General features: G+C 35.1%; 1 protein-coding gene across 31 annotated transcripts in view; it reads right to left on the minus strand.

The window, feature by feature from the left end:
• SOX6 (SRY-box transcription factor 6) overlaps nucleotides 1–20,378 on the minus strand; it is a 583,500-nt gene that overhangs the window by 334,935 nt on the left and 228,187 nt on the right. For 30 of the 31 annotated variants that reach the window (XM_034646122.1, XM_034646128.1, XM_034646121.1 and 27 more), the window contains one exon: nucleotides 8,783–9,023. In XM_034646122.1, the coding sequence (XP_034502013.1) occupies nucleotides 8,783–9,019 (237 nt within the window). In that variant the 5' untranslated portion in view covers nucleotides 9,020–9,023. Of the gene's footprint in view, nucleotides 1–8,782; nucleotides 9,024–17,243; nucleotides 17,527–20,378 lie in introns of those variants that run through there. The other variant, XM_034646129.1, reaches the window with a different exon arrangement.

Raw genomic sequence — 20,378 nt, forward strand, 5'->3', positions numbered from 1 at the left:
AAGTTAAATTATAATGAAAGCATAAGTTTACAAAATAATTCTCAATCATTTTATTAAACAAGGTTTCCCATTTTCTAGGATGTTAATGAAATATAAAGAAGATAAATGAAATGCATAAATATTCATTTCTAATTTTTACCTGATTGTAAAATTTTATTAGCAAACGTTTGTAATTTATACTTTGGATTCAAGAATGTGGTTTACACAGAGATATATTATTGAACTCAATTTGCATCACCTAGAAAAATAATGCCTAGAGGTCATGGGAATGCACTAATACCAAAATAATACTTAAAAGGTTAATAGTATAAAAAATAAATGTCATCACACTGAAAGCTACATTAACAAAAGCAATAATGGCTTGAAGTTGTTCTTCTTTTAAAAGGTTACATTTCTCTTGGAAAGCAAGGAAAACTTCTTATTGCAGAGGACAATCAAACAGTAGGATAATTTGCATATCAAGATAATTAAGGCACATTCATTAGATGTGTTCAAGAAAGATTGGATATGATCATGTAAGGAGCAGAGTAGGTGCTTTCCTGCTTAATGCAGGTGGTTTGACTCAATAATCAAAGAGCCCTTTCAATGTCATCTCCGACTGACTCATTATGTTAAAGTTGCCTTTATGGAAAGCAATCCTCTCCAAATTAGCGTAAGAAGGTAGAGCAGGAGGAGTGAAAACTACAATCCCGGCTTCCTCCTTCCAAAGCAAAATGCTCCCTGTCACAGGCACCACCATCTTATTCATGCTGATATAGAAGGACCTTAACATTCATATCTCATTCTAATAATGAAAAGTTCAAATTAGTCACATAAAAGACTGCATGCTATATCATATATACATTGCTTTCTACATGTTGCTTCAAAGCCTTACAGGAATGTGCGGATTTCATTATTCCAGTTATCATATTTCATTATAGTGATGTACTCAGATCACCACTAAGTAAGAAGGAATTCTAGATAAGAAAGTGTGTATTAATCAGAACCACCTATAGACTGTGGAGTTCTGCTTTAGTCAGAAAATTATTGGTCTTTAATCAGAAAATTATGAGATCAACTCCCATTGATTAATACCAATTTGACAAGGAGGCAATCTCAAAAAACAAACAAAAATGTTCTGAAACCATAGAGAAAATAAAGCTACCTGGAACAGGCCTGGCTCAATCAAGCTGTTCTGCTAGACTATGTCATCCAGGTTTTCTATTAATAATCAAATTTTATTTTAAATGATTATTGAAAAGGGACCTTTCGTAAGTGTTGGAAATACTACAGAACCCAAACAATACTTTGGTCATGAAGGAGTATTTGCATGTGGATAGTAGACAGAAAAAAACAAACCACAGGAACAGCCCTGGCATCACTATGAGGTGCACGTTAGCAGCATACTGGTGAAAGAAGTGAAGACAAAATATTTATGAAGCATAAAGATATCACATGAAAATGAAGCAAATTAGGGGAATATTGGTTGAATCCCAGAAAAGATAATCCTTATGAACATGAAGGAATGGTGTAAATTGTAAGTGAATGCCAGTAATGGAGTTTGTTAAGAGATTCATGTGATAGTCAGTGCTCTTCAAACTCCAGTCACTGGCTCTTATACAGCCTGAAAGATTAAAATAAAAATAAACATGGCATATCTCGTCTCCTTGAAAACATTCTGTATATACAGTTTTATTACACTGAAAAAAAAAAGATACTTGGGCCTGATTTTCCTTGAACTGTCAAAATACAAAAGAAATGCAAAAAGTCTTTGCACAGATGTAGCAAAGTACTGGATTTTTATATTTTGGCAGGTGCTCAATACGCAGCCCACATAATCACATGTTAATGACTGGAGTGTGTTAATCAGCATGCATACCTGATTCTTTCTTGCCCAAGGGGAAAAAAGCCAACTATTCCAGAGCATGTTAGTGTTTCTACTTCTGATAAAGATTTTGATAATATGCTAGGTAAGAAAACTTTTCAAAAAGTATATTTAAAGGTATATTATATCATTAAGGTTAATAATAAAATAATTCCAATTTCCATAAACATCAAGATATTTTCAAGTAGCATACCAGTAATCATTCTGTTTAATGTAAGGTACCCAGGTTTGGGAAACTTTTTTAAACATCGACATTTTTTTAATAGCAGGAAGGAAACAGTGCACATAACCAGGGTATGGAAATACCAAGATGGCAATGTGTTAACACTAGACAACAGTAGTTGTCTATTTCACTACCCACACCAGGCAATAAAATATGGTTTTACTTTTTGGTTCAAACTGTAAGTACATTCCTGTCATTAAATTTCTGAGAGGCTAAATACAGTTTCAATTTTATGGAAAATGGGAAATCTCCCACAAAGCTTCCTGGAGAATGTTATTTCATGACTCAGGGGACAAGGGCGGACATCTTTCACTATTACCAGAAGTATAGGTTTGAAATTTACTTAAATTGAATGACTTCCAAAATCCTAAAATGAGAGGAGTGGTAACTAAATTTTCTAGGAAGTCTAAACCTTGCTAGTTTATGGACTCTTTTCTGGTGCTTCCTGGACCAAGCAGGTACCAAAAAGATGCACAGAAACCCTCCCTTAGGTGTTAAGACTATAAAATAGGTCCCTGCGAACTAATGGGCTTCGCTAAACTTCCTAGAACACGGTCTCAATAAAAGTGAGAAGATAAATTTCCTTTGGGTGCTACCTGCTATCTTAAATGACTAAATCTTACCAAAAACTGGCAACAACTCAAGTTTTTAAAATCTTTCAAAAGCTTACAAAACTAGAAATCTTCTAGAATTCTGTCACAACATAAATCATGGCTGAGAAGGATTAAATCCTCACTCAAAATTCCTGGACTATGTTATCATGTAATGACAACAGCTCCAATCCCAGTCACAGTACAAAGTTCACACCAGAATTTTTATGACTCAAAGTGAACTACACAGAATGCTCCAGAGGTGATTAGCAACTTCTTTGGACTAAAAGCAAAAACGGCAGAAAGGAGAAATTGGTTGCAAGCAAGATAGCATTGTTCCTAATAGTTATTAAATATCTCAACATGCCTATTACTGTTTTCTTTCAATTACACAAAGGTCATTATTGGCAGCTTTTATTTACAGTGAAAAACTATTTTTAAAACTTTTCTAAAAATTAAAATTCATTCAGGGGAATTTAAGTATGTCTCTAAAATAAGAAGCTCTGATATTCTGGGGCTCAAGGTCCAGTATGGTTATTTTTACTTAATTATATTACTAATTAAAATCCAGATGCATATAATCCCATTTTGACTTAAATTATATATCAGTATAACCATGCATGTAAGTTCAGAGATGTACATGTGTTTAGAAGATCTCACATAGAATCTTGTTGTCACTTTGTGAATTTCATAAGACATACTCTTGGTACCCTGTCTACATTCCCATGGCCTACCCCAGAAGTCACCTGCAAACAGTTTCATCTTAAGGAAAAAGCTTCTGTCCTCACATGGGACCATTCTCTGTCTAGGAGCAAACCTACCCCCTATCCTACCTCCTTGGTCTTAGCAATTTCATTTCCTGTTCATTATTGACTACGTTTCTGCCCACACAACTAAATTCATGCCCACATGGCTTAAAATAGTCTCCTCACCTTCTGCGTGAATCTTGCCTTCTCCAGAATTTATGGGAACTCCAAGAATAATCTCACTAACTGTTCACTCTTCCCCGTAGCATCAGACTCTCACAGTACTACTGCCATAGTTTTCCTACTAAGTGTCCTTGTTTCTGCTGTTATCTCCCACAACTGGTTTGCTGCCCAGCAGCCAAAAAACATAAATCAACTCATGTTAGTCCCTTGTTTAAAATCATCCAATGCACTTGAAGTAAAGTCCAAATACCTCACCGTAGCCAAAGATACCCCAAAGTCTCTGTCATCTGCCTGCCTCCTTGATTTCATCTGATACCATTGTCTCCCTCACCCACTCCATCCCAGCCACTCTGTTATTTACTGTGTTCAGATACGCCAACCAAAAAGGCTGCTGCACTTACTATAAACTCTAGCTGGGTGTCTTCCCCCCAATTTTTGCATAGTTGGTTCCTTCTCATTCAAACCTCAACACAAAAGTCACCCCTTCAGAAAGCACTTCCAGACTGTTTAGTCGTTCTTGATCACATTTCATTTAATTTTCTTTATTCCACTTCTCATTGTCTGAAACTGGCTCACTTTGTGAAAATTCTTTATTGTCTGTCATAATACTAGAATCTAATTCTATGACAGCAAGTCTCCTTACTGTCTTATACATAAGAAAGTCCCTGTACCTAGCACTTAGTAGGTGCTATAGACTCAAGTAACCTTCACTACACACAGTGTCATACTGCCAGTCACTAAATATAGCCACAGAATATTCCTTCATCCTTGTTAACATTGAAAAGAATGATACACTACACATTTTTTCCGTGAAAAAATTATGTGAATTTATTCCTGTCTAATGAATCAGTCCTAATGGGAACAAAAACACATTTCAGGAGACAGTGTCAATATTCCTCTGGAAAAAAAAAGTACTGGTACACTGGTACACTCACATCAGAATGAGAATAGTAGTCCCTGTATGTAATGAACAAGGACGGTGAATTTTTATTTACTGTAACTTTTCAGCCTGCAAATGGAATTTATCAATTAACACAGCACACTAAACTTTAAATCAAGCACTTTGGCATCTATAACATAAGTAATTATACTTAAAATCAGAATCTAAACTTCTTAATCTCAAATTGGCCTTTGAATGCCAATCTCTAAAATCTCTATTCTCCTTTGCTTTAAGCCATAATGAATTATTTTCTTTGTTTGAAACTGTGTGGTCTCATATTTTGTTGGAACACCATTCAAAATAATCAGAATTTCAACATTTCAAGATTTTTTTTTTTTCTAATTAGGAAGTGTGGATTAGCAGAACTTCTCTGCTTTGTCTTTACCGTCTCTTACAGTTAAGCTCTTCTGTGGTCTTGATACTTCAAAGTAAAACCTTCCTGAATGCAGTAGATAAGAAACTTCTAGTGCCTGTTTCTAACTGTTCATGAGTGAAGGCCATTTCAAAAAGTAAATAACAATGGAAACGGAATAGGTGCTGGTAGAATTTTTGTTGTTGTTTTTTACTTTTATATTTTATTCCTCCACAGCTGCTTTATGGGGTTCAATTACAGTGGGTAATGAGTATGATCCATTGAAGAAAACTACCAAGTTTCACTTCATTTCATAAAAATACTTTTGGAAGTCATATTTATTTGCAAGTAGAATGAGGTAAAATGTTTATTCAATTTTACTTTAGTCAAGGTCTCCCCCACCAACACACACACACACACACACGCACATACACATATGCACACTCTATATGTAGGTTTGCAGGACTGCCCAGAAACCTAAAATCCTTCTATTGTTTTTCTTCCCTGTAAAGAAAAATTGGGTGGTGATATGATACTTGTAGTGTAAGTCATTACAGGTCTGATGCTACAGTTGTTACACATTATCGAATCTATCGAATGAAAAGGGAGCACAAAGGGAATTTCCAAATGCAGCTGCTATTTCCCATTTGTTAAATCCTTTTATTATACCATATAAGTACACAGCTGGGAAATACTATAGAGTGGGAGTTAAAACAAAATATTTTGGCTTCCAGACATTGAGAATACACAAAGGCTCCAGTGGAAAGCAGTGCTTGATATCAAAAGAGAGTGAAAGTTTGAAAACATTTCCAGCAAATATGATTTCTTTTATACTAATATATAACATATTTGTGAATTTAAAGTATTTTATACTACCACAAATCCCTCTTAATGTAAGTTTGGTAAGCAAATTATCAATATCTATTTTCTGACAAAATTTTAGATCATAAAACTTTGAAAATGACTCACTGAAGCAAATTGGCACTTGCCAAAATACAAACAAATTTTACAAAGGAAAATAAGTAACATGTTCTCTAAAGAAGTAAAATTTGAATGGTATTATTTCTGCCTCAACCTATATTTTTTGGTTTCATTATTTTTATTTGTCCATGACTATATTTGGCATAAGTGGCAAAATAGATCTTGAATCCATCCCTTCTCTTTATCCCATCTACCTCTACACTAACCCAAAACACTACCATCTCTTACTTAATTTTTTTTTAAGATTTATTTATTTGAGAGAGTGAGAGAAAGAGAGAGAGCGAGCAAGTATGAGCAAGGGGGAGGGGCAGAAGGAAAGGGAGAATCTCAAGCAGACCCCCTGCTGAGCATGGAGACTGCTCCCCCACCCCCCGGGGGGGGGGGGGGGGGGGGGGAGAAGATCCCACAACCCAGANGATCCCGACCTGACCCGAAACCAAGAGTTGGATCCCTAAATGACTAAACCAACCAGCCCCTCACCTGGACTTCTGAAGTAGGCTCCCAACAAGTCTCACTTCTTTCACTCTTGTCTCCCTCCCATCTATTTATACTATAGCCAGAGTGATCTATCTACAACATTCTAAAACCCTTCAATGGTTTTTCATTGCACTTAAAATCAAACCTAACTTCCATAATGTCATCTATATCGTCTTGTAGGATACAGCCCCTACCTGTCTCTCCAACCAGATCTGATGCTACACTGCATCCTCACTCATTACACTCCAGCCACAAAGACTACCTTTTTTTTTTTTTTTTAACATTTATTTATTTTTTTCAGAGAAAGAGAGAGAGAGCAAGGGGAGGGGCAGGGAGAGGGAGAGAGAGAATCCCAAGCAGGCTCCACACTGAACCGGAAGCCTGACACAGATCTCCATCTCACGGCCCCAAGATCATGATCTGAGCTGAAACCAAGAGTCAGATGCTTAACCAACTGGCACCCCAAAGACTATCTTTCATTTCCTGATACTTGGCTATATTTTTCTCACCTCAAATATTTCATACATGCTGTTCCCTTTGCTATTTTTACTCTTTCTTCTATTCTTTGCCTGGCTAGTTTCTATCATCCTTACGTCAGAGAAGGCATTCCTATCCATCTATTCTAAATTAGGTTTATCCTTTTATTTCTCACATAGCATTCTGTTCCTTTTCTTCTTAACACATATCACAATTTGAATTACGTATTTATGTATGTGTATTTATTTAATTTCTGTCTCCTCTCCTAGATACAAGTTGCAGGAAAGCATAATCTTGCATGTTTTTTCACCACAATACAGCCAGCACCTAGTAGAATGGTGAGCGCAGAGAAGGTGCTATATAAACATTTGATGAAATAAAAATAAAACATGGGCTTACTGTCTTCTCAAAAAGCCAGTGGCAGTGACTGGATACCTATTTCACCCTTGCTATCTTGGAGGTAGAAAAATGATTCAGTTCAATCAGAAAAACAGACTTTTAGTCTTTTAGTCTTGCCTTTTTATACTTTCCCCTCTCCCCCTGTGCAAGGAAAATAAATCTTCCAGTGGATCTTTCTAACTGTATAATGACAATGCCCTATGAACCTAAAGTTAGTCTAGGAAAGTCTTCTTTTTCTTCCATTCCCCTACTTCTCACCTACTGCTACAGAATACTAGTTGTGTTTGCAAAATCAGCTGAAAAAGAAAATGTCTGCCTCCATAATTTACAGAATCAAGTCTTTGACATTAAACATTAAGAACAGAGCAAGAATTTAAATACATGTTATCAGTAGTAAAGGCTTTTTTAAATATTACCTTATTTTTATTAAAGAATAAAACTTTTTTTCACAGCCCACTTAAAATGTCTTTCATTAACATAACCAAAAGTTAAGAAATGTAAAACAGGTTGTCAATTCCTAACCTAATAAAATGTTAAGGTTGTGGCCAGTTCTAGATGCAAAAAAACCGGATATTTTTGCTTTAAACTAGACAATGCCACTTATGGTGGCTTCTGCTTTCATGGTTAGAGACAGAATTTTGCATGGGAAAGCTGGCTAAGATACAGCATGTATCTGATGTTGTTTCTACCTTCAGGGAAAACTCCTGCAGTCTGACTGAATGATACTCAGGAGCTTTGCGTGTCCTTTTGAAATTAATATATGGGCACATAAGTGAGAAAAGCTTTATTATAAATCAAAAGTGACCATTAGAAATGATAAATACCTGCATTTCCCCACTGAAGATGTATTCACCATATGACCTCATTCACATAGACGTGTTTGCTTAATATATATTTCAATGTTAACACACAGCCAGACTTTATTTGATCATACCTATTTTGTGTCATCATCAAGTTCACCACCTTATTAAGAGATTCAGAGAATAAGATAACCAAACCTCCCCTTAAACTAAATTAAATATCTTTTGGCAAGTTGACCTAATAATGGACAAAAATTAAATCACAATTAGGGGAAGGAAGGGAAAACTGAAGGGTGGGGAAATCAAAGGCAGAGTCGAACCATGAGAGACTATGAACTCCGGGAAACAATCTGAGGGTTTCAGAGGGGGGAGGGGTGGGGGGATGGGTTAGCCCAGTGATGGGTATTGAGGAGGGCACCGTTGTAATGAGCACTGGGTGTTATAGGCAAACAATGAATCATGGAACACTCCATCAAAAACAAATGATGTACTGTATAGTGACTAACACAACATAATTTTAAAAAATGAAATGAAATAAAATGAAAAAAATGAAATCCCAAACCATTTTCCAATTTTTCCCAGTTACTAGTGTATTACTAATATTAACAATATATACATGGTGCTTGTTTCATGACCTAAACACAAATAACTCTATGATATATATTTTGAGCTTTTTCTAAAACACCTATTTGTGCTGAGGCCATACTAACGGACACACTTAGTGACAGCAGCCAGCTTTTAAAAGCTCACCATTCTTTGCTGAGACGACAGAACGCTGTCCCAGTCAGCATCTTGTTGAATGGTATTGACAAGTGTTGGTAGCTCCTCAGAGTGAGGTTTGTTGTGCATTATGGGGTGCAGAGGCAGGTGGGAGGCCACATGTTGATCGCCGCCCTCTTCCTTCTCCCTCGAGGTCAAATCTTGGGTCATTGCTTCCTCTCCATCAGCTGCACAGGCAAATGGAGAGGTGGCTTGCTTGGAAGACATTCTTCTGCAGAAGAAGGAAAGAGCATGGATTCAAAAAGACTGTCAGTGACAAAAGAACAAACCATCCCTTACATTTGACTAATTTGGAAAAAAAAGTAACTTCTCTAACTTCAAGTTGTTTATGAGCTACTCTAAACCACTTTGAGAAAGAACTAAGCTTATCTGTTCCACTCTCCCTCTCTGCTTTTAAGTCAGCAAACTTCTTCCTAGTAATTGCTACATATCATCTCCCTTAACAATCCACAGTAACATTTTCATGGAGTAAGTTTTCATAACGTATAGCATACGTATGTGCATATTTTTCCTCCTAGTTCTCCCAACTAGATTATCAAATTAGGTTGATGGCTAACAATGAAGAAAAATAAATTAATAAGTGAATGAACTGACAAATAAGCCAGTTTAGAAGATGATTTTAAAGTAAAAATACTCAAATTTCTCTTGTGCTTTATGTGGGAACAAAAGAAGTCTATGTGAGAAAATAGTCAGGAGTGTACATAATACATGTTGAAAGTTCTAAGCAAATTTTGTCCTGACTTCTTAGTTTATACCTTGTATTATGAGTGCCAGGGCCTAACATTGTTTAGTGCCAATTTGATCTTTTTTCTGAAGATCTTCAAAATGTGTCAACTACCGTAACTTAAATTTTAAGTGACATATTGATCAAGTGGCTGATAATATTAAATTAGTCTTAGGGGAATTTGGTAACATTTGAATTAAGTATATGAAATAACTATGTCTCTATTTTATATTAGAAAGTACATACAAATTTCAAAACATTTACTGTGAAAATAGTAAAATGCCTACAATACATCATAATTTTTATAACTGCAAAAACAATTACTGAACATTCATCTATGTACCTACAAGTAAACATCGACTGCATTCTGCACAAGGTCTCCATTCTGTGCTTTGTCAAGATTATTTTCTTAGCAAAATGTTTAGAAATAAAACCACCAAAAGTTTACAACTTAAAAGAAAAGACAATTGAGTATTTTTTCTAAAACTTTATGTTGTTTTCAGTTTATAGCATCTTTAGCTCTAAAATTGCTGTGTAACGAAGGAATAAAATCTCCACCTTAATTGCTCTTTAACATTAATTGATTTCATACCATATTTTAAAAAATGCACAAATCAGTTAACATAGGAAACCACATGAGCATTTTTCAAATTAGCAAATCATTAACTTGCTAGTACTGTTTCTACAGACAAATAAATACTGATTAAAGGGTCTAGAAATCTGAGATTAACAGTTAAATTTACAAATCTGTCACATGCTTTCATGAATATTGCAGTGAAGGAAATATCAAGTGCAAAGAAAAATAATTAAGTTAATTCCAATTTAAACAGTAGTTTTTATGTAGCAGCCCATGTTTCACATAGGATTTAACAGCTAATGCTAAATTTCTCACAATTAATGAGGGGGCTCAGATTTAGTATCCTACAGTGAAAAAAATTAATATAAGATCAGCTAATCTAATTATGCACAGTTCTAAATAAAAGTATTACAGGCTTTTGAAGTGCTTTGAAACATATTAAAATGCTGATACCTACTTATAATAATCATTCCACAAATAATAAAATTTCATCTATTAGACTTGATACTAGAAAATAAAATGGGGGAAAGGAAGTGCAGAAGAATGTCTATATTTTCTTTGAGAAGAACGAAATGAAATGTCCTAAATAGTACTATATCAAAGAATCAGATAAGTATATTCTTGACTAATTTCTATCAAAACTAGCATGTGGAAAAATGCATATACACGTATGGAAAATGATACCAAAGGATGTTTCTTATTGTACAGGGATCACTACAAATACTCCAGTAAAGCCAGGCAAATTATAACTGGTCTGCAAGTTTATCCAGAGTTTACCATAAACAACAAGAGTGTTTCCATAGTTCAGATAATGACAGTACCAATAATGTAATCGTTCACATCGAAAACAAAAGAATGAATTTACTGCTGCCTTTTAAAACAGTTAAATACAATTGAAAGTCATAAGCCAAAACTCAGAGTGACTTTAGCTCCCCAACAAACATCCCCTTATTATAAAGTGATTTGGCTCCTTCCAATAGCAATATCTGTGATTGTTGCTTTAGTATAAATTAATCATGACACAAAACTCAAAATGAAAAGTCTCTTAAGAATAATTTCAAGTATAAACTGCACCAATGAACAATAGTGCACAATCCTAATTAAACACAACCGTGCAGCTGTAAAAATAGACTAAATCTGTCCAAAGCTGAGTTGAGTTTAAAGGCTGGTTTGTTAGAGTGTTTTCTTAAGGAAGGCTGGGCCCTCAGTCTTAATCAGCCAATAAATTATTTCCTGCAATTACATTAAATAGAAAATTATCTTCAAATGGGGAGTGCTAATTGAAAATCAAAATTCAGAGGGAAGTTTAGAAATTACACGCTGAATACAATTAGTGAGGAAAGGCTTCACCTCTACTTCATCAACAGTCTTCTGGTGATTCCTCCAGTGACCATTCAGGAAAGCTACCTATTCACAACATCACACAATTTGTCTTTTATTTTGCACCTACAAATACAAATGTCTATCAAGGTTGCAAGTAAAAGATAGGCTGCCAAAAAAAAAAAAAAAAAAGCAGTATTAAATTTGACTGTTCATCCTCAGTTCACACCATCGTTCAGGGACAGGGAGAAGGGGAATGTTAGGGCAATAATGGTTAAACAACCAAGGAAGGCAAACTCAACTTTAAAATCCTTCCCTTTACCTAAGGAACTAACATTTTTGTTCCAAGAAACATACTTTACCGTATCATATTTTATTTAATATCTTGAGTTTACCCCACTACAGTTCTCAACACATTGCTAGCAGAGGAAAAGGTGATTTTGCGGTATTGTTCTACTGCAGGGATTTCCTTTCTATAAAATTGTTGGGCTTCTTTCAGATTGGTTTTTAATTGTTGGTTTTGTTGTAGTTTGGTAGTTTTGTTGTACTTTTAAAAGGAAAATGTGTACAAATTCTTTTTAGAGCAAAGTTTATTAAGTAAGTCTTAAATTTCCTGATTATTAGATTCAATTTACTGATTATTTTTTACACAATTACTTTATTAAAGAATCCTTCAACTTACTGATTACATCCTCATTCATTTCTTTACTTTAGCTTGCCTTTTTAAAAACATTTTACTAGACCAACTAAACTATTCTGGAAGCTGCAAAGATGCTTGACTTTTGGTAATGCCTTTACTATAACCACTGCACCATGGCTATTCTCCTTTAGAAACTCATAAATCAAATATACAGTTGGTGTTAATGTTTTAAAATGTCACCTGGGGTGCTCACTTTTATTTTTAATGCTCATTTAGTAATTTTTCATTACAAAAATTTTCAGCCCCCGCCTATTAGAACTGTATCTTACTTTAGCTGCTGTCATATAAAACTAGTAAGCAAAAGAATCAAAATCCTTGTGAAAATGGTCAATTTCTATGTGACTTTACTTTGTTTTATTTTTGCACTATTATAACTTAAAAATCATTCAAATGAATTGTTTTTTTAATTTGTATTAAAAAAAATCTCCCTAGTTATACCCCCTGAAAACAGGGGTTTATAATGGAAGTGCTGACACAACCCTAACTAAAGCAGTGCAAATGTTGCCGCTATAATACACAAAATCAAGTTCTATTATTCTAAACTATCCTCGCTCATGGGATTTTTCTTTACTGTGCTCCCAGCCAAACTGCTGAAGCATGAAAAATTTAAATGCAATCAAATGCGCCCAATTCTACTTTACTAGAACAAGTGTCTACAGTGGTACAATCTTAAAAGGAGATGCAACAGATTTGTTTGGTGTTTTTTTTAACTGTTTATTTATAATACAGTGCATTGGAGATAAAATAAAAGAGGAAATTACACTCACATGGTACTAGTGTATTGACTACACAGAGTACATTATAATCAGAGAGAAAAACTACATTGTCAACTTATCACATTGGTTAAACAAGATGGTTTTCTGGGGCATAGCTATTATCAAGTAAAACCTCCAAAGAGAATTACATATCTTTGGGACACATGAAACTAAATTCCCATCATGTGTTCCCCGAGTTTGAAATGTCTCTGCCCAGAAGATCAAGTGAATTCCCAGGATGCCAGGCCATTGGGAAGAACTTCAGGGCTTAGGACTTTTGGGAATGAGATTGTTGGAAATGAAGTCTCCAGTAATGGATAATGTTTTCTAGGAAGTCAGTATGAGTATCTCTAGAACGATGATAATTATTTCACTTCAAATCCAAAACCCCAGTACAAAATTTGAATGTTTAGGCCATCACAAACTTATTCAAATAGTAAATTTACTTTATGTTCTTTAACAAGAAATTAAGATTAGCTGGTCCAAGACTGTATAAAATGGTAAGGATATGGTTATCTGTACAATAAGGCCTCTATCTGAGAAAATCAAATTTTCTAGAATTTTAAACCAGCCCAACCTGCTGTTATTTTTAAGAAACAGTTATTTGTATATGTTTAAAGGTTAGGATTATTTTAAAACAACTTTCTCCTAAGGCATCACCACTTGATATTATTATTATTATTATTATTATTATTATTATCATTATTATTATCATTATTATTTAACTATTGCCTGGGAAGAATCCATTTCAAAACTATCCTTTGCGATTTACATAGGTATCAAAAAGAGCCACTGAATTTATTGGAACAATATTTTTAACCTGATATTTTTAAATGTTCCCTTACTTCTAAGGTAATTATCAAATGGCATTCACTTGTTAGGTGTATTACATTTATTCAAAAGAAGCTCAGTTTTTAACATAAAGCAACATTTTAATAGTTGTTTTACTTAAAGAAAAAATTAAACATTCAGGCCAATATTCACATTTGTTTTTGCAACTCAGCCCCAGGCTACCAAGGTAAATTTATTTCTCTCAGATAATTCACTGTTAATTTACTGCTGCAATTGATCTGATACTAAGAAATAAACAACTAATTTTCCAAAAATATAACACAGTGGCTCTCATTTTAAGGAGCATGAGTAACACATATGTTCAGCTGCCAAAATGCACAATACTTAGGAACCCCTACAAAGGATGCCAGTCCACTCAGCCTAGGGCAAAGAATGATTTTTCCTGCACCTCTAATTTCCATGTTTAAGGATTGAGGGATGGGGAAGGATCCCAATTCCAGACATTAAAATAAAGACACCCCCCTCAAAACTCTTCCTGCTTCATTAGGGTAAAGCCTGAGGGTGGTTGTTGATTCTTTGTATTGTTTTATCCAGCACTACCTCCTCTCCCCAACTCCACCCCCAAACTTCCCTCAGCTTCTGCCAGGTTTTTCCTCACTCTTTCATCTGTTTAATAAGTAACTGAGAAAATTAAGTGAAAAAGAAGGTAACTGCTTTCAGAGCTACCTTGGAGAGTTATAAACCTATCTTTTAAAGTTTGTAGTGGCTCTTTCAGAACATACAGGTAACACTTATAGACAATATCTGTTAGAAGAAAATTCACTGATTTATCTTTTAGATCAAGAGAGATGAGGCAAATGAAATACGCTTGAGGCCCTTGAAGTATGTCTAAGAAGGGGCTTTAATTAATGGATTCTGACTTATCTAAGACTTCTAATTTTTCACACCAAAGCACCAAAATTGTCTCCAAAGGCCTTCTGAGGTTCTTACAAAACAGAGACTACCTGGAACAGATTCTTCTCAAGTCATCAAAGTTTGTGTTTCTAGAGTTTATATTTAGCTGACAATATTGCTGTCACTTTATATAGCTTAAGACTGTTCTTTGGACTAGAGCTCATATGTCTTGGAATGCTTTGACTCATGAATTGTTTCTCCTGATAATGTTACATCACGTAACCACCTCTGTCTAATTGGTTAGTATCTGCTGGAAGAGGCAGGCAACCAGCCTAAAGACTAGCCTGCCTGCCTGCCTATGGAAAACCTGTAATTGTTACATGTGTCTCTGAGTATCCAGTTTCGTCTGGAGATCAAAACAACTTGACTTCATGCAACCTCTATCTATACTTCTGTTTATAGTAATACCGAATTTTTCTCAGTTTGTCTACTGGTAACTTGCTGGGATCTTTACTTTGGAAAGCCAGGCCCAGAATTCATAAATAAAATCAGTCATTTAACAATAAGAGCAAAACCAAACAATGGCTACTATAAATACACATTAACTTAGAGGATTTTAATCAAGCACAATGACTTTATAGCTCAACCGAAAGACCTCTATGTGGCTTGAATGAAAACTGTCTACAATAGTACCAGAATGAGTTTATTTATAAATGCTTACTTTGAACCTCCTCTTCACATGAAATGAGAACCATTATTTTAAAAGTGAAAACCAAACATGTCTTTGTTAGCTTGAAACCTACCCATTAGTCTACAAGCCCAATTACAAGATACCTTATCCACTTATTAATAAAAATCATAAACCAGAATAATAACTTCTCAGAGAGAAAGGGAAGGAAGCTGTCACTGTATACTTTTCCATTCTTACCTCTATTTTCCCTTTTTATTATTGCCAGAAAAAAAGAGAAATATGAAAATTGATGTTGGATAGATCATTTCAAAAAATGAAGGCTCACGTGTGACGAACATGAACAAAACTACATAAAGAAGTTAATCTCTGAGGTTTTCCTTCAGCTAAATAAAGCAATCCAGCAATTCCTCTCTTCCATGTAAATGAAACATGGTATAAACCTCAGGTTCCTATCAAATAAGAGGAGGAGAAATGGGGAAGGGAGAAGGAGGGGGAAGGGTGAGGCAAGGGAAGGGGAGGAGGTTGAGGAGGGGAAAGGGGAAAGGGGAAAGGAGAGGAGAGAAACCACCGCGGCTTTGCAGTTCATTTTCAGTTTGTCTACTTAATGAAAACCTCATTGTACAACCCTGAAAACCATTTCCAGCAGGCAAAGTATTTCTGATTCAGCGGAGGTTACACAAGCATCAAAGCAGTTAAATATAGGTGCCAAGCTGCATTGCCAGGAGCTCTTAGTACTGTGAGTTAGTGTTACCTGACAGCTTAGTGAATATAAAATTACTTGTTTCTCCAATTGAAGACAATCAAATTGTCACCTTCTATTGTAATAATGCACAACTAGTGATCAGCAAAGTGCAAACATAATTACCATGAAGAAAACAAAAAATCAAATCTAAATCTCTCTACAGAGTAAACACATCTATCTGGCTTCCCCAAAAAAGGAGTGCATTTTAATACTAAAGGCTACGATGCAATCTTTGTTATTTAACAATAAGACTTATTAGTCTTACATTAAATTAAAATGAAAAACAACACGAAAGACCAATTCATAAAAAGTGAATACAAATACCAGTAAAAGCACTACAACTTCCGGACAGGGTACAAGGCCTACAAATTATACTGCTGCCATTTGGGCTGATAATGTTAAGTGTACGTCAGCAGCACATCCCTTATGAAAACCACACTTTAAGAGATTTCTTTCTAGCCTAGAAATAGTGCTGAAGGTTAAAAAAAGAAAGAAAGAAAAAAACAGGTAGGATCCAACCTCAAAAGCTTTTGTCTTAATTTCGCCTTTAAAAAAAAAAGTTATGTTTCATTTTTGTCTTCTAAAGTGGCCTGAGTTTTCAAGGTTGAAAATTCACCTGACAAAATTGATATAGTATCTCTATCCAAGTTTAGAAAAATAACCAAGCATAGGGTACATGTCTAGAACTATTATTGAGACACTCAGCATCTGGAATTCTTGTCCAAATTTGGTGGCCAGATTGGCCCACTATGAAAGTGATTTCAGTAACTCAAAACTGGGTTAGTATTAAAGCACTGAAAATTTGACATGGTTCTCCCATGCCCTGAAGATTCCAAAGATATAAATATAGATGTTGCTCCAAACAAACTGCTTTTTTAAAAGCTCTTTTCGTAAAGTGATTTTATATCTAACTCAAGATTTAGCACATTCAGATTTACTTCATTCCTTCCAATATAGAAAAAACTCTTTCCCATTCCGAAAACACTCCACACATAGGGGTTTTCTTCTTTCATCAATAATGTCCTCCTTTTAACAGAGATACATAACCACTTACAGCTATTGCCTGACATTCCATTTTTACCCAATAGTTCTGTTCTAAATAATATTATTTTTAATCCTACAACACACACACAAAAAAGGGTCAGTTGAGGGAGAGGAAGAAGCACTGCACCAGAGTGCAAGTGGAATGAATCAGGGACCATCAACAACATAAGATTCCCTGAGCTTGAATCTTACCATATAAATTTAGACATTCCATCCTTTATAAATCTGAAATGGCCAATCAATCTTATTCTTCACTCGTACTCCACCATTGCTCTATTTTATAAGGGGAGAGTGGGAAAAAAAGGGTGAGATGAAGACACTGGATTGACTTTATGGCTAAATCAGAAGCAGAATGAGGATGGGAAGAAAACAAAAATCCAATCTCTAGTTGCAAGTGTTATTGCGATTTGAGATAAATTTTACATCATTAAAAGAAGTGTAGATTTGAGAAATAAGACTGTTTTAGGAAAAGATCTTTCTCCTTGACCTTGCCCCCTTTCTTTTTTTTTTTTTTTTTTAAGATTTTATTTATTTATTTGACAGAGATAGAGACAGCCAGAGAGAGAGGGAACACAAGCAGGGGGAGTAGGAGAGGAAGAAGCAGGCTCATAGCGGAGGAGCCTGATGTGGGGCTCGATCCCATAATGCCAGGATCACGCCCTGAGCCGAAGGCAGACGCTTAACCACTGTGCCACCCAGGCGCCCCCCACTTTCAAAATATAGAATAAACCTTCCTTCCTCACCACCCTGGCCCAAGAAACCCTACTTATGAGCTTAACAAAATAAAAACTGCATAGCACAGGGGATGCGATCAGTGTTTTTGGAACTTCAGCAATGAGTAACTTAACACATTCCTAAATTATGCTCCTGCAGAATATCCCATACAATATAGTAATAATAAAAAAGGATCAACAAGAGGAAGAAAAAAAAAAAGCCTGTTGTCATAGAATGTCTTCTAGTCCTAGGGAGATAAATGCTTGCAAAGATATTATCATAAGCTTACATTCAGCAGAAGAAAAACAGAAAATATTAAAAGATTTTGTTTTATTTTTTTCTTAAAAAGGAAGCTTATTCTGTATATTCCATGAGATTAGAGGTCATGTCTGTCTTGTTCTTTACTGGATCATCGATGCCCCGCACAGTGCACACACACTGTAGACAATCAGTATTGCCTACATATTGTCTAATATTGGAAAGAAAGAGAAAAGGGAAAGTAAGAGAGGGAGAGATGAACAAACAGCTTATTTTTCAAACTTAAGGTGAATACATAGCCACAGAAAATACCACTCACATGTTAATGCTGCCAACCTAAACATTACTCTTCCTCTATGCTCTTTTTGTCAAACATCTCATTCCTTAATATTTAAATCATATAATTTTTATATTTATATACCCAACACTGAGCACTCTCTCATCTTCCTGAAATACAACAGTCCTCAAATGACTGCTAGACATTTATACCAAGATGTACTCTGCTATGTCATATTCAACAAACTTAAAATTAGTTTCATCATTATTTTCTTCAACACCCTCCCTCATTCATTCACACCCAGAAAAGCATCATTCTTGGAATCATCCAAATTCAAAACATGACACTGCATCGGTCTCTTCTTTTATTCTTGTTCCTCACTGACAGCCTATCATTAAGCTCCATCAATTCTTCCTTAATAAAATTTCTTCTGCTCACACCTTCTTACCATGCTAATAATCACCTGCGTAGGGCTTTATTACATTTCATACCTAGACTCTCACGGCAGATTCTAAATTGGTTTCCCTAATTTCATTTTCTCCCCCTCCAAATCAATCTTACTGCCACTCCCTTCATCAAACCACTCTTTTGGTCAAGAAACATCGGTGGCTTTCCCTTGATGACAGAAAAAAAGTCCAAACTCTTGACCCTGGCATTCGAGGCCCTCCACTCAGATCCAACCAATCTTTCTAAATTTATCTTTCTAAATTCTACACTTTAACCTTCTATTCTAACTAGACTGATAGAATCAGGCTTCACCTATTGCTACCCCCCCAACCCCGCCTTTCCTCTGCCTGCCTCCCCCTACATCTCCCCCTACTTCCCTCACCCTCCTTTCTTATCACTAGGAAACCAACTGAGACTATTCCAAGTAAATATGATCCACCCCTCTTCTAGTCACTCCTAATAAGTGCTCTGAAAATTTGCTTTTATGTCGCTCATTCCACACTTAAATGCATACTAACTTACTTAATCTTTTTAAAAAGTGTAATATCATTATTTCTTTAAAATAATCCCAACCATATTACAAACGTTTCATGGGCAAGAACAAAATCCTGGCTTTTCTGTATTCCCACAAGTACCTAGTACAATATTTTGCATAAAGAAAACACTCAATAAATATTGTTTGCCCAATTACTTAAATATTATTAAATGAGTAGGCAGAAATAAATTTAGAGTATTATATTTAATCAGAGGATTTAAAGTAAATCCCTTAGATTTCTGTACCTAACTTGGTTTTCCAGGGCTATCTCTTCTTCCCCCACCCCCAGCCAGTAAAATTCATCTCATACCTTAAAAGTTCTACATATTTGATAGCAAGAAAGCCCCCCACACACACACACACACAAAATCATCAATCTATGTTGTTAAAAAACACTGGAAAGTTGGATGGATGGATGGATGGATGGATGGATGGATGGATGTTGGAGAGATGGCTGAAAAGATACATGAATAGCATTTACAAGATGCTCAGAAAGTACTAGTCACTGCACTGAGCACTGCTACATGTATTGACCTCATTTAGTTCTCAGAACAGTTCTAGGATTTAGATAATGTCATTGTCCTTGTTTAATGATAAGGAAATCAAGGCGCAAAAATGTTTATTTTTTTAAAAATTAAAATTTGCCTAAAGTCACACCTTGTAAAAACAAAAAGCAGAATTTGAACTCAAGTGGTCTAATTCCAAGGCAGATACTATTAGAATTAAAGGTATCTAACAGTAATTCTAAATTGAATAAATTATTAACTATTTTCAACTATCGTCTGAATTTTTCTTTACTAAGTATATACTTCCTATAGAATTTTATTTTTAATATTCCAGTTAGATATTCTGGATACTCATTTAATTCAAGCTTAGTCAAAGGATTTGCTATATTTTTCCTTCCCTTCTAGGGTTGGAGGTGTTTAATTATTGGCTAACAACTATTTAAAAAAAATGGGAAAGAGAGAGAAAAAAGGAGATCTGCCAATCCTCTAACCAATCCATTTGACTCTCATTCTAAACAGCTCGACAACAAAATTAGTTATGGAAATAGTTAAAGATATTGGCACACAATGCTGAGAGGTTTACTGTAGTT

Source organism: Ailuropoda melanoleuca, chromosome 16 (genome assembly GCF_002007445.2).
Source record: "Ailuropoda melanoleuca isolate Jingjing chromosome 16, ASM200744v2, whole genome shotgun sequence".
Taxonomy (NCBI): domain Eukaryota; kingdom Metazoa; phylum Chordata; class Mammalia; order Carnivora; family Ursidae; genus Ailuropoda; species Ailuropoda melanoleuca.